Genomic DNA, 15,874 nt, shown 5'->3' with positions numbered 1-15,874 from the left:
CCTCCTGTGGCATAGAGACAGACAGGGATAATGCCCTGTTCCTGTATGAATACTCTACAGACTTCAGTAGAAATGAAATTTAACAACAGCAAGACTTCTTAAAATGCCTGTTAAATCCAGTACAATGTAATATCTCAATATGTTAACCCAGTTTAGTAGGCTCTTAGAAAACCAGCATTTTCATATAGCAGCAATGTGAACAGAACTGTTTAGGTTAGACGAGTTAAAAAATTCTATATGAAAAACGAGTAAATTAATGGCTACCCTTGCTCCTGCATTTTACTGAACCCTGGCAGACAGCACAGCAGTTAGCCGCCTATAACACCTTCCCTATTGACTCATTTGTGAGTCATCCCATTTTTAGCAGAGACATCACGTTGCAATTCTGTTGTTAGGAGCCAGAGACATTCTGTAAGAAACAATGTATGCGTTTTCAGAGCTGATTCAGACCTGTGTGCAACAGCAGAATAATAAAGTGTCAGCATCCATGTGTGTTTCTCTCTCTCTCTCACTGCAAGTGCAGAGCCTCTCAAGTGGTCTGACTGCTGGCTTTAGATAAGCACAGACACACTACCATTTTAAAGCTAAAGACACATTTTTAAACTGTGCTTTTTGGATTATTTATTACCAAATTAATTCCTAGCTGAGCCTTTTAAAATACTGCTCCACTGTTTAAACCAGATGACTTGCATTACACATAATAAAATTTTAATTAAAGTTTTGTTTTGTTTTTTTAAACAAACAAGCTCAGTTGTTGGAAGACAAAAGGAAAAAGCCTTTAGAGACACAGTATTTTTTAAAAAATTCCACCTGGGAATTATATATGAAAGAAAACACTCTCTGGGTCAGATCCTCAGCTGATGTAAAGCAAAACTCCATTGAACTCAATGGAGCTATGTCAAAACTACACAAGCTGAGGATCTGGCCTTTTGGTTCCATGGCAGAAATACCCTATTTATTCAAGCAAAAAATATATATATTATATATATATAAATCACCGCCAAGAAATCACAACAGTAAATGCCAGTTTGGAAATACTTAGGATTAGTGCTATCTCACAAAGATTAATTTGTGAGGGAGTTAGTTTACCCTTCCACAGGCGACAGCCTTCTTAGGGAAAGGAATTAATGAAACCCAGGCTCCCAGCTGTTCTTGACATTTTCCCAATGTTTATGGTGTGGTATGGTTTATGGTGGATGCTATACATTTGTGTGATTGGAAATAACAGACTTCTTTGCAGTGTAATACACCAATTCTGAATTTAAATGGGAGCTGTAACATACAGCGCTGACTTTTTGATGCACTACAGACTATAACCTTCCAATCTTCAAAAGCTGGAGAAGGCAGCATTTAATAAAGGCTTCTAAATTACAGGAAGACCTTCATGTTACATAGTCTCTTAGGCTTTGGAGGGGAAAAATATGTAACAAGTGTATTGACCTTCATTGTAAGGCCAAATATTACCAGAAACCGAAACAGGATTTTTAAAGCTCTTCCTCACTAGGCAATTTGGCAGTATTTTCAAAAGAACCTAAAGGTAACATTTTTAAAAGGGACAAAGTGACAACTCCCATTTTAAAAGTGAATTAGGCCCTTAAGAGCCTAAACCCTATTGATTTGTAATATATTTGTAATATTGAGATTCCTAAGTGTCAGATTCACTTTTGAAAAATGGGACTTAAGACTCATAAGTCACTGAGGCCTGGTCTACGCTGCGGGGGGCAATCGATCTAAGTTATGCAACTTCAGCTACATGAATAACTTAGATCTACTTACCACGGTGTCTTCACTGTGGTAAATCAACGGCTGACGCTCTCCCATCGACTCCGCTTGCGCCTCTCACTCCGGTGGAGTACTGGAGCAGACAGGAGAGCGCTCAGCCGTCGATTTATCATGTCTGGACTAGATGCGATCATCGATCCAGCAGGTAATGTAGACAAGCCCTTAGGCACTTTGAAAATTTTATCCTAAGAGAATTAAGTGCCCTGTTTCCATTGAAATCCAATGGGATTGGGGTGCCTAACTTGCAAATGGGATGCTTGTTTGTCACAAGCACAGAGCTCTAGTTACTGGAGCACTGGAAAATGAACCCCAATATTGCATGGAGGGGTTAGTGAGTTACTTCTTGTTTGTTTTTTATATACTTTGGAAAAAGCATCCAAACTGACAACCCTACAGACCACAGACCTCTAACTTTATTCTACCTTAGGAGCTACAGTATGGGAAGCAACAGAACAGGCTTCCCCACGCCAGCTTTGTCAGTGGCAAGCACTCAGAAATCATGAGCCAAACCCAAAAAGTTTGGCTTAAAAATCATAAGCTTTTTTAAAAGACTGGAGTTCTTTTTATTAGACTTCTAGGTTTCTGTGCCTTATAGGGTGCACTTAGTTCACATGTTCAGACTTTTCTCCACAACCATGAGGGCTAGAAATATAAATATATTTTATAAACAAAAGCAAGATTCTCAGCTACAGGAGTTGTGGCTTTGAAAAAAACATTAATTATCGCAAGCCTCAGGATAAAAATCATGAGAGTTGCCAATATTGCCACACTAACGGGATAGCAGAATGGAAAACCTTGTGTAAGAATGCATGGTTCTTCTGTTCAGAAACACTAGGTTCAGTTGCTTGCACGAAGATTCAAAGTAGTTACTGCTGAATCATGCTAGCAGATGGGGCCATCTAGCTCCAACCTGGATATAAAGGGAAGGAGGGTGCAGAGGGAACTAGGACAGAGGAGGTCCTGGAAGGAAAAACTAGGAGTGACTGTAGATTGAGGTTTATGTTGGGTTAGTATTGCTGAGTTACCAATAAAGCCATACATGAGGAAGTGTGCTGTCAATCCTCAAAGCATTTGTCATTTTTTTATTAAAGCTCCAGCTTCTGGAGTCATGTGATTGTCAGAACCTCAGCAATCATTTTAAAAAGATTCTAGCACAGAGAAAAGCTTGAAAATGAGTTCCCTAAAGGCTTAAAAAACAGGAGACAAATAAAAATGTCCCCACATTTATTTTTAAAAACCTTGTAGTTTTTAAGTCAATCTCATGAATTTTGGCTGGTGAGTGGGACAGGATTGACTCACTATTTTGAACACTTGGATTGGTTGGTAACAGATTCCCAGCAGGCTTTAACTCCACCACCTTAGCATGTGCTAACATTCAACTTGCCTTGCCGTGCCTAGCATTTTAGAAGTTGTGGTTTAGATCGAGCTAGCTATCATCATCAATCACATCTTTAATTCCTAGGCAAGACTAGGCCACAGAGGGGTACGTCTACACTGCAGTTAAAAACCCACAGCTGGCCAGTGTCAACTGACTTGGGCTCAAAGAGCTTGGGCTAAGGGGCTGTTTAATTGTGGTGTAGATGTTCAGGCTTGGGCTGCTGCCCAAGCCCTGGGACCCTCCTGCCTTGCCAGGTCCTCGAGCCCAGAAACCAGCCCAAGCATCCACACTGCACTAAAAAGCCCCTTAGCTTGAGCCCTGTGAGACCGAATGGGCTGGCATGGCCAGCCACAGGGTTTTGATTGCAGCGTAGACCTACTCGCAGTTTCCATATGCTCTGCTTTGGATGGGGTAGGATCTGTAAGCCAAAGCGTTTATACTCTCTCATGTGCATTTACGATGATCTGAAGAAAATCTCTAGGGATGCTAGGGTAGCTCAGTCTCACTGCTCCATGTATGAGCTTATAGACTCCTTTCTAAGGATCCAACCCTGCAAATACATTTGGGAGTAACACTTACTGCTATGAACAGCCCCACTGACTTTGACAGTACGTGTCATGCACTGGTTAAACGTTTGGAGAGTCAGACCTTAGGCTATCGGCTCCTTTTGGACAGAGACTTTGTCTTCTCTGTGATCTGTACAGCTCTGAGCACTGATTCAGAACTCAACAAATAACCAAGTTTATTTTGTCCTTGGTCTCTTTGCTAAAGAGCCCAGTGTTAAAGAGCAATGTGGAAATCTGTCAACTTTGAGAAGAATTAAGACAACCAATTAATGACACATATGCAACCACCAGACAGTACTGACTGGTTAATACCAATTACCAGCTGGTACATGCCGATATGACACTGGATTCAACCAAGTAACTTAGACATGAAAGACTCCCTAGCCCATTACCAACCTCTGAACAACTCAGTCCCCAATATAGTATAGAGGTATCATAGTGTTCCATTTGCAATTGGAAACCAAACACATTTTTATTAAGCAAGAGAAAAACTTTTCCTAACAATAGTTCTTAGTTGTGCTTTTGTTTATACAGAGAGCCCAAGGTCGGCGGTAGCAGAATTCAAAGCAGAAGGAAATCTACTCTAATAGAGGCTATAGTAATCAAAAGTGCTGCTGTGATCTTTTCAATACTCCGTGACCCTCTTCTTTTTCCCTTTCCTTCTCCTGCTTTCTGGAGAACTGAAACAGTGTTTTGGCCTTATAGGAAAAGGTGACTAGACAAATACAACCACCACCACTTTGCAGTTCTATAGGACTTTCCATCCAAAGATTTCAAAGTACTTTACGAACCTTAATGAATTACACCTCCCAGTACCCTGATGGGCTACAATGATACACCAAGAGGCTGAATAATTTGTGTTTCATATGTACGTAAAACAAAAATAACCCTTCCACCCGGGGCTGATACTTTATATTAGATTGAGAATACAACAAAATATCCTGCAGTACTTTTAAAGACAGCATTCCACTTACCACGATCTTTCCTTCAGTATTCCCATCTGGATAGTGTGGATTAAGCTGAAAAAGAAAAGCATTCGTTATAACTTTGTCTCATCGTTTTTACACTGATTTTATACTCAGCAAGTATCCTATTTTTGCTCAGTCACCTATTCCGCACATTGGCTCAGCGGTTAAAGCCAGCATCTGAAAATCAAAATTCCAGGGTTCAATTCCACCGGCTACATCTTTTTTTTTTTTTTTTTTTTTTTTTTGCACTAAGGGGGGGGGTGTTTTTCCATTGAGATAGAGCTAACTATGTAAAACCCTAGTGGAGACAAGGCACAGGTAATTTTTATCTCAAGGTAGCCAGTCAAAGTCAACACTTCAGCTCCCACCTGGGTTTGCCCTTGACTAACTACACTGAGGTAAAACTAGAATGCATTGTCTCCACTAGGATTTTACTTACACACACACATACACACAGACATATATAAACACACACCTCTTTTGCACTGAAGACGTAGTCAAGTGGACAGTGTTTAACTGCTGGGTGACTCAGTTTAGCCATTATTACTGGAGATGATAATGCTTACTTACGTTGTAGTGGGATTGTGAAGCTTAATGAATTAAACTATTGTGAAGTAGTGAAAGAAGCTTGCGTGAAAGATGCTACACAATAATAAACACAAAGTATTATTGTTTAACGGCATTACTACAATTTAACTTTTGACATTGGAAGACATAGGCAAGGAGATGATCATTTATGTAGGTAGACATAAATCCAGACAAACACCGACACACGATGGTTGCACATAAAAAAAACTTTCAAGAAAGATAACAAAACAGTTCTACCTCAGTATTTGCAGCATTCCCCAGTATTAGAAATACCTATGCAATATTGCAAATACTGTGATGACATTATATAGTTATCTAAACAAGTCAGTTTTAAGCACGAGCAGTGTGGTGTGCATGTACAAAGGTTATAAGTATGTATAGTGGTTTTACTGGCATAAGTTTGAGGTAGGCAAGGGTACATCTACACCTCAAAAAACAACCACACCTGAGGCAGCAAATCTCAGAATCCGGGTGTACAGACTTCGGCTCAGGCAACAGCACTAAAAATAGCAGCACAGACATTCCCGCTCAGGCTGGAGTTTAGGCCTCAGAGTCTGAACTCCACTCCAAGTGAGAACATCTACACTGCTATTTTTAGTGCCATTGCACAAGTCTGTAGGTCCGGTACTGAGACTGCTCTGCTGCTCTGACTGATTTCGGTATTTCCTTTAGCCAGCATGACAGGCTTGAAAGTCTGCTTTAACAGCTTGTTTTCTTCCCTCTATGATGCCCACTCTAAATCCTGTCCCAAGCTCTTGGTCCCCATAACTTCTCAACTAGAACTCCAAAATAGCTCTATTACACAGAAACAGGAATGGGAGAATGAGGATAATGAATGGGACATGATAATACCAGGTTCAAAATAGATAGGAATGACACAGTTGGTCACACTGGTGGGGGAGTAGCACTATATGTAAAAGAGTCAAATAAAGTAAAATCTTAAATGAAACAAATTGTAACATAGAACCTCTATGGACAGAAATTCCATGCTTGAACAATAAGAGTATAGCAGAAGGAACAAACTACTGACCACTTGATCAGGATGGGGATGGAGACTGTGAAATGCTACAGGAGGTTAGCAAGGCTACAAAAAGCAGAAAGCTCAATAATAATGGAGGATTTAAATGATCTCCATATTGCCTGGTTATGTGTCACTTCAAGAAAGGATGCGGAGGTAAAATTTCTAGACACCATGAGCGTCTGCTTGTTGGAGCAGATAGCCTTGGAACCCACAACCAGAGAGGCAATTCTTTTTCTAGTCCTAAGTGGAGCACAGGAACTGGTCCAAGAGGTGACTATAGCTGAACTGCTCGATAGTAGCAACCGTTACATCCTCGTAGAGGTGATAAAAAACCCACCATGGTAACATTTAACTTTAAAAAGAGGAACTCAATGAGGATGCTTGTTAAACAGAAATTAAGAGGAGCTACCACAAGGATTAAAAGGTTGCAAGCAGCATGGGGACTACTCAAATGAACCATAATAGAGGCTCAGACTAAATGTATAACCCAAATTAGAAAAGACAGACAATCAGAGGACCAAAAGAATGTTGCCCTGGCTAAGCAGCAGAGTAATGGAGGCAGTTATGGGCAAAAAGGCATCCTCTAAAATTTGGAAGTCAAACAGAATGAGGATAATTGGAAGGAGCACAAACTGTGGCAGGTTAAGTGTAAAAGTACAGCAAGGTAGGCCAAGAAAGAGTATGAGAAGCAACTTGCTAAAGTTGCAAAAACTAACAATAAGATTTTTTTTTATTTACATCAGAAATAGGAAGCCTGCCCAACATACAGTAGGCCACTAGTCAACCAAGGCATTAAAGGAGCACTCAGGGAAGTGTTTGCTCTGTAACTATAAAAATGCCTGCTACAGCCAGGGGAGATGCATGACCAAGTGTGAAATATTAGTTTGCCACAAGAGGTGTTATCTCCTCCCCAACAAAAGAATGCCTATAGACAACAGACAAGGCATTGTGGAACGTCAGGGGACAAAAAACTTTGTTGATTGCTTTCCCACACCTCTGAAGAGGGTATATGCACAAGCCCTCATCCCATCACAGCTCGAATGGTAGACGAAAGGTAATAAAAATGCCTGACCAGAAGAAACTATTCCTCCGCTGCTTGAACTCTGAGGAGCAAAGATTTCTAGGCATAAGCAAGGGGTCCTCAGCTGTTTAGCTTGAGTTAGCCTAAATGACATAGAGAGCTGGCATATTATAACAGTTTCTATTACCTTTTGAAACCTGACTAACTCGTGTGTGTATGTTTACCTGCTTTAATCTTGTAAATAATTGATTTCTTTTTCCTAGTAAATAAACCTTGAGTTGACAGGATTGGCCACAAGCATTGCCTTTGGTTTGAGATCTGAAGTACCACTGACCTGAGGTAAGTGACTGGTCCTTTGGGACTGGGAGTAACCTGAATATTGATGTGATATTTGGTGTAAGGGACCATCTGTCACAAAAGGCAAGCTTGCCGAGGCAGCAAGATAGACGAGGATGCCCAAGGGGATTGTCTGTGACTCCATGTTAAGGCTGTGACAGCGCTTTACGAGTTCACATTTGCTACGTGGTTGGTGAAATCTAAGCATAGAACACACAACCAATTTGGAGTTCTTGCATTGTTTTTTGATAGTCTGTCCTGAGGATGGTACTCTCAGTGGTGAGCCGCACCAGACAGCATGACAATCGATTTTTTTTTTAAGTTTTCTCGCATTTACTCCAAAATCAAATGTTATTACTATTATTTATTATTTGTGGTGTGGTAGCACCTAGGAACCCGGGTCATGAACCAGGACACCACTGTGCTGGGGGCTGTACAAGCACAAAACAAAAAGACAGCCCCTGCCTCAAGGAGCTTGAAATAAACTACTTAAATAAGATTATTTTAAATGTCAGTTCTGAAAACAACCTGATTCTCCAGGTCAAGATGGGTTCTTCCTGCTTGGTCCACCATCAGGAGCAATAAATGTTCTCAGGCCAAACTCTGCTCTGTTACAGTATGCAAACTCCACTCTCTTCAATAGAAGTGCACAGGTGTAACTGGGGACAGAATCTGATCCTACAATCAGAACTTAGTTAACAGTTCTGTTGATAACACACAAAAGAAAAGCAAACTGGCTCAACTTTTAGTTTTGGTACTGGAGGAATCAGAGAGAAAAAACTCTAAATACAGAGCAAAATCTTCAGCTACCATTAATCTGCATAGCCTTGTTGATGTCTATGGGGCTCCCCGTGGGGCTAGTAGTCTGCCTGGGCAGATCACGCTGCCTGGGCAGATCTGAGGTGCATCTTTAATTACAGTATTCTTCCCACTACCACAAAAGCTATAATAAACTCCACAAAGTTAAGTTCGGATAAAGTCTTAATGCTTCAAATCCATTCCTTTTCCTGATTTATAGAATACACTTTAGGGTCCCTCAAACAGCCTAGCAAAGAATAGGAGAGTTGCAAATAGAATGCTAGTAAAAAGTTCCCTCCATTATTGTAGAAATCCACAATTTCTCTGCAGATATTTAGACTATAAATATGAAAACAGAACTAAAATAGGCCCTACTTGAGCTAAATGATCCTTCAGGCATTTTCAGGTCAATGGATCCGTTACAGTTCCAGTGTTACTTTAACATACAGAACTGTATTTCAACGAAACAGCCAGCATAAGGAGAAGTATGCAGCTAATATATAGTATGACTGCCATGCATTATGAATTACATAGCTCAGATCAGAGGGACTGCATAAATCATCATTTAAACAGCTTCATTGTGTGCTACTTTTTAAAAGTAGTACAGTATGTTTCCAACAGCTCCTGTAATGAAGAACCAATAACTCAACCATACTAGGCCTCCGCAGCTTGTATTTCAGCAATTTCAGACTTGGGCATTTTTAGCCTATGCTAGGGGGGAAGGAAAAAAAAAAGTACCACAAAATAATAGTCTGGGCTTCAGACCTCTAATTACTGAAAATTGATTAAGAGAAAGAGTAGAAAAAGTGTTTCATTACGTGGCAAGCTTTGTGCCACTTCAGTTCCACACCTAAACACTGATCCAGGAAACGCACAAGTAACTATAGAGCAATCATCTTACAAGGGCATATCCTGGTTCCTGTGCCATACCCAAATAAAGAGGGTCAACTATGCAGTCATAAGGAAAGCCGCACTCTGCTGCTACTCCTGCAGACCCAGAGCTAGCGGAATCGGTGCACACAGATGGGGGAGATTTTGCACGTAGTCAAGCAGTCACAGATTCATCAGACCCAGCTCTGCACAACATCCAGCCCACCTCTAACCTCCAGATTCTCATGGAGTGGATGAAGTACAGCTGTATCATTTCTTTCACAAAACAGCACAATGAGCTATATTCTGACTTGATGCACGTGTGCACACATGGGGCTCACACTGACGTCAATAGGCATTGTGAGAGTTTTCCTCCAGTCTATGGTCCTACGAGCATGTGCACACTGGTAATTGTAACTGCAATTTGCACAGTGTAATTCATTGGAACAGTTTGTGACTGATTCTAGCTCACTAGGGAGCTGAAACTGCAGAGAGATGAGGGCTTTGAGGGTGGTTACTGAATGGAAATCGAAGGAGGAGAGAGGGTGCTCAGCACCACATGAAGGCTCTCAGCACCTCACAGGATCGAACAATTAAAAAGGAGTTTCACTGAAACAGAATTTACTAGATCAGCATCTACAATAAAAGGGATTCACAGTGTACAGAATGTAATACCTTCTTTTAAATCTAGACAGTACTAATAAATCCTGTCATCTGCAGAGTGTTATGTACTTAGACTGTGTTATGTACATAAGACTCCATGTCTTATGTAACATGCTGGCTAAGTGTGAGAAGTCTCACTCTAGTGGCTAGTCCATCTAAAGGATAAGAGCTTCACTCCAGTTGAAAAGATCAGATGTTGGTGTTGAAGTTCCCATGCTCAACCCCTATTGATAGTGTGCACTGGTAGAGCCTTTCACAAAATGGTGGTGCATGAGATGACCTATCATGCATATTCTGGGAGCACCCTGGGGCCCCAGATAAGAGCAGGGCTGCTGTACTAGGTACTGTTACAAACACTTAGTAAGAGGCCGCCCTACCCCAAAAAGCTTACAATCTAAATAGGTAAGAGACAAAGAGTGAAAGACAGAAGACATTAGCAGCAGCCCCATTTTACAAATGGGGAACCGAGTCAGAAATAGTGCTTTTTAAGTGACTTGCCCAAGACCACACAGGAAGTCAGTTGCAGAGCCAGGAATTGAACTCCTGAATTCCAGCCCAGTGCCTTACCCACATGAGCATCTTCCTGCACACTTCGTTTGCTTAGAGGAGCATGTAATACTGTGCCCAGACATGTTGTATGTTACCTATAGGAGCTTGTCCATAGAAAGGATAAGAGCCTGCTATTACCACCAGTTAAGGGAGCTACTCTGTTAGATCAAATGGTAAAAGACCTAGTCCTGAAGGTCCCAAGCTCTATCCCCATTGACCACTGGAGGATCATCACACTTACTGCAGTGAAAATAAAGTTTTAAAGTTTCTTAAGCGTGTGAATCATCTTGAATCCTCTACTAAGGTCATATTATTGGCTATATTAATGTCTCAATATTTTGGTGCCATTTTCCTGCATCTCTCTGTCATAAGATATATTTTACATTTAGCAATTTAAGTTACATATTTCAGCGTATATTGCGGATGAATGGCTTGAAACTGTCACATTTAGAAAATAAGTTGCTTTTAAAAACAGGGAAATTCAGTTAAAGTGCCTGAAAAGGCTATTTTTAGATGCTCCCTAATTAAGGGGAAGATAAAAAGCCATACTGATTTTAACCAAATTTTGTTTAAAAGGAAAATAACATTTAAAATGTCTATCCAGGAAAAAAAACGAAGTTGCTAAATTTCAACTCAAGGAGCATTTTAATGGCTGGGTTAAAAACGGGATTTCTAATGGAAACACTGACAGACAAAAAATGAAAGGAGATAATTCAAAACACAAAGCAATTTCCATTTCATTTGATATCCAACTCATTAACACTGTACCCAATCAACAGGAGGAATATACTAAAAGAAAAAACACTTCCCATATCTATCATCTTCATTAAGCTTGCTTTGTTCTCTACTAACAGTACACTGATTAGCTTTCAATACATCCAAAGGACTTTTGCACAGATTCAACAGGACTTTTGTTATTATATTAATTTGCTGGAGAAATCTTGGTTATGTCTATGCTTAGATAGATTCTGTACAACATCCTTGAAGCATTTGGCACAGAGTTCCTGATTGATCATTAGATACGATACTCTAGACAATCTTCCTTGGAAGTAGGTTTAAATTCTCAAAGCCTTTTACTGCGGGATTTTATTTATTTTTTTTTTTTTCAAATAAGCCTTGTTTACTCTTCTTGGCTGAAGAAGAGCTGGATTGGAGGCACTGCTTAGAAAACATATTAAACAGACCAGAGCAGCATTCAGGGAGAAAACACCCTGTTAAAGCTACTTTGTGACGCATAAGTGGTATGAATTGGACAGATCAGTGGAGAAATTCCCCCCTGCAGATAAACAATAGGCCAGTGGAAAGCTGGAACAGAATTAGCTTTAACCCATCCTGTGCCAGCTCTTCCCCAATCCCTGGTGTAAGAAGAAAGGCAGCAGCATATCAGGGGTATTTCAGGAAGAAAGGGGAAGAAGCAGCAGCAGAGCACAACTCTGCTATGCCCAAATTTACATTGATTTAAGATGGGGGCCTTGCTCCAGTGGCACCAATTACAGCTGTTCCTATGAAGCTCCAATTTGTTCAGGGGCAGCATGGCTGAGGATCAGGGATCCACAACTGGCACCATAAGGTCCCTGCCGCCCCTCACCCTATTGTCCTCCTGGAACTCAGGCATGGTGGAGAACCTGCCCCATGGATTCTGATTCTCAGCTCCACCCAAACTCTGCTGAGCTGTGAGGGGGAGAAAAAGGTGGCTTTAAGCTCCCCTTTCACTTTCCTGTATGTGAGGGTAGTCCCCCAGCATAAGCTAGAACAGCATCATGATACTTAGCCTCAATATCGATCATATGGAAAAAACACATTCACCTCTTCGTGGGATTAAGATCTCACCCTAAGTATGCTTTATACCTTCCAGTTATTGTTCAACACAACTAGGGAAGACCAGATTTGACATTATTGATATTTCTACAGTGAAAAACAAACAAATAAAACCCCTAAAAAAAAAAAGCCTCTCAAATCCTTCCGGACCTTCTTCGGAAGGAAAGGAAAAGTCCAATTTAAAAAAAAAAAAATCCTCATGTCATCTTTTAAAAAGAAATAGATTAGTGGATAAACCCTCTAAGTTTTTGCTACCCAGAAAATGAAGCAAAATGAAATGAGTGCCAGACAGGAAAGAAGAAAACCAACAAATAACTTATTTTCATGAAAATAAGTTGTTATAACCATTAAATAACAATCAACATAATATTTAATTCTTCCACAATGCCTTGCATGCTAAAGCACACACATATATACAAGCACAGCTGACATACATCCAACACTGGGCTGGATGGAAATAACCTGGTAGGAAACTGGTACACAGCTCACTACACAATACAACATGGCTAAGAACACTTGGACAAAGCCCTTGCTCTTAGGGCCAGATTTTCAAAGATACTTGGACATCCAAAGATGCAGAGAGGTGCCTAGTGGGATTTTCAGAAGTGCCCAAAAATAGGCTAGGTGCCTAATTCACATTGATTTAAATGGGTATTAGATGCCTAAACTGTTTAGGTGCTCTTGAAAATCCCACTCGGCACCAGTTGGCATTTTTAGGTGCTTAAATCCCTTTGAAAATCTGATCTTTAGCCTTGGTCCACACTAGGAGTTGAGGTCAAATTTAGCAGCATTAAATCGATTTAACCCTGCACCCGTCCACATGACAAAGCCCTTTTTTTCGACTTAAAGGGCTCTTAAAATTGATTTCCTTAATCCACCCCCGATTAGCGCTGAAATCAGCCTTGCCAGGTCAAACTTGGGGTACTGTGGACGCAATTAGACGGTATTGGCCTCCGGAGCTATACCAGAGTGCTCCATTGTGACCGCTCTGGACAGCACTCTCAACTCAGATGCACTGGACAGGTAGACAGGAAAAGGCCTGCGAACTTTTGAATTTCAATTTCCTGTCTCGCCAGCGTGGCAAGCTGCAGGTGACCACGCAGAGCTCATCAGCAGAGGTGACCATGATGGAGTCCCAGAATCGCAAAAGAGCTCCAGCACGGACTGAACTGGAGGTACGGGATCTGATCGCTGTATGGGGAGAGGAATCCGTGCTATCAGAACTCTGTTCCAGTTTTCGAAATGCCAAAACATTTGTCAAAATCTCCCAGGGCATGAAGGACAGAGGCCATAACAGGGACCCGAAGCAATGTCACGTGAAACTTAAGAAGCTGAGGCAAGCCTACCAGAAAACCAGAGAGGCGAACGGCCACTCCGGGTCAGAGCCCCAAACATGCCGCTTCGATGATGAGCTGCATGCCATTTTAGGGGGTTCAGCCACCACTACCCCAGCCGTGTTGTTTGACTCCTTCAATGGAGATGGAGGCAACACGGAAGAAGGTTTTGGGGACGAGGAAGATGATGATCATGATGAGATTGTAGATAGCTTACAGCAAGCAAATGGAGAAACCGGTTTTCCCGACAGCCAGGAACTGTTTCTCACCCTGGACCCAGAGCCAGTACCCCTCAAACCCACCCAAGGCTGCCTCCCGGACCCGCCAGGCGGAGAAGGGACCTCTGGCGAGTGTACCTTTTAAAATACTATACATGTTTTTTAAAATCAAGCATGTTTAATGATTAATTTGCCCTGGCATTAGTGGCTCTCCTGGATGTACTCCCAAAGCCTTTGCAAAAGGTTTCTGGGGAGGACAGCCTTATTCCGTCCACCATGGTAGGACACTTTACCACTCCAGACCAGTAGCATTTACTCAGGAATCACTGTAGAACAAAGCATTGCAGTGTATGTTTGCTGGCGTTCAAACATCATCCGTTCTTTATCTCTCTGTGTTATCCTAATGAGAGTGATATCATTCATGGTCACCTGGTTGAAATAGGGTGCTTTTCTTAAGGGGACATTCAGAGGTGCCCATTCCTGCTGGGCTGTTTGCCTGTAGCTGAACAGAAGTGTTCCCCGCTGTTAGCCACGGGGAGGGGGGAGGGATGAGGGGCTAGCCACGCGGTGCGGGGAGGCAAAATGCGACCTTGGAACGAAAGCACATGTGCTATGTATGTAAACAGCAAGGTTTACTGTGAAAGAGTGTACCCATTGTTCTATAAAATGTGTCTTTTTAAATACCACTGTCCTTTTTTCTTTTCTCTCCACCAGCTGCATGTGTTTCAAGGATCACAGTATCTTCTCCTTCCCAGACACTAGTGAAGATTAGAAGGTGAAAAAAAAAAACTAGCGATTAAATGTTCTCTGAGCTCACGCTGTCCTCCCACACTAACAGAGCACACACAAATGTGTGGAGGCAGACAATGTCAGACTGCAGGAAAGCACAAAATGACCGGAGGAAAGGTGGCGGGCTGAAGAGAGGGCTGAAGCTGAAAAGTGGTGGCAGCGTGATGTGAGGAGGCAGGATTCAATGCTGAGGCTGCAGGAGGATCAAATTAATATGCTCCAGCATATGGTTGAGCTGCAGGAAAGGCAGCTGGAGCACAGACCGCCACTACAGCTCCTGTGTATCCAAACGCCCTCCTCCCCAAGTTCCATAGCCTCCTCACCCAGACGCCCAAGAACACGGTGGGGGGGCCTCCAGCCACCCAGCCACTCCACCCCACCCCAGAGGATTGCCCAAGCAACAGAAGGCTGGCATTCAATAAGTTTTAAAGTGCTGTGTGACCTTGTCCTTCCCTCCTCCACCACCCCTCCCAGTGCTTCTCTCCTCCACCACCCCTCCTGGGCTACTTTGGTAGTTATCCCCCTATTTGTGTGATGAATTAATAAAGAATGCATGAATGTGAAGCAACAATGACTTTATTGCCTCTGCAAGTGGTGATCGAAGGCAGGAGGGGAGGGTGGTTAGCTTACAGAAAAGTAGAGTGAACCAAGGGGGCGGGGGGCTTCATCAAGGAGAAACAAACAGAACTTTCACACCATAGCCTGGCCAGTCATGGAACTGGTTTTCAAAGCTACTCTGATGCGCACCACGCCCTCCTGTGCTCTTCTAACCACCCTGGTGTCTGGCTATGTGTAACCAGCGGCCAGGCAATTTGCCTCAACCTCCCACCCCACCATAAACGTCTTCCCCTTACTCTCACAGATATTGTGGAGCGCCCAGCAAGCAGTAATAACAGTGAAAATATTGGTTTCGCTGAGGTCTAACCGAGTCAGTAAACTGCGCCAGCGCGCTTTTAAATGTCCAAATGCACATTCTACCACCATTCTGCACTCGCTCAGCCTGTAGTTGAACAGCTCCTGACTACTGTCCAGGCTGCCTGTGTATGGCTTCATGAGCCATGGTATTAAGGGGTAGGCTGGGTCCCCAAGGATAACTATAGGCATTTCAACATCCCCAATGGTTATTTTCTGGTCTGGGAATGAAGTCCCTTCTTGCAGCTTTTGAAACAGACAAG

At 42.2% G+C, this 15,874-nt stretch overlaps 1 protein-coding gene across 4 annotated transcripts in view; it reads right to left on the bottom strand.

Annotated features, from left to right (window-relative positions):
• Nucleotides 1-15,874, bottom strand: part of ITPR2 (inositol 1,4,5-trisphosphate receptor type 2) — a 401,023-nt gene that overhangs the window by 285,495 nt on the left and 99,654 nt on the right. For all 4 annotated transcript variants that reach the window (XM_075121545.1, XM_048825997.2, XM_075121548.1 and 1 more), the window contains exon 10: nucleotides 4,701-4,745. In XM_075121545.1, the coding sequence (XP_074977646.1) occupies nucleotides 4,701-4,745 (45 nt within the window). The remainder of the gene's footprint in view (nucleotides 1-4,700; nucleotides 4,746-15,874) is intronic.

Source organism: Caretta caretta, chromosome 1, assembly GCF_965140235.1.
Source record: "Caretta caretta isolate rCarCar2 chromosome 1, rCarCar1.hap1, whole genome shotgun sequence".
Lineage (NCBI taxonomy): Eukaryota > Metazoa > Chordata > Testudines > Cheloniidae > Caretta > Caretta caretta.
This window is presented reverse-complemented; position numbering and strand designations above follow the sequence as displayed.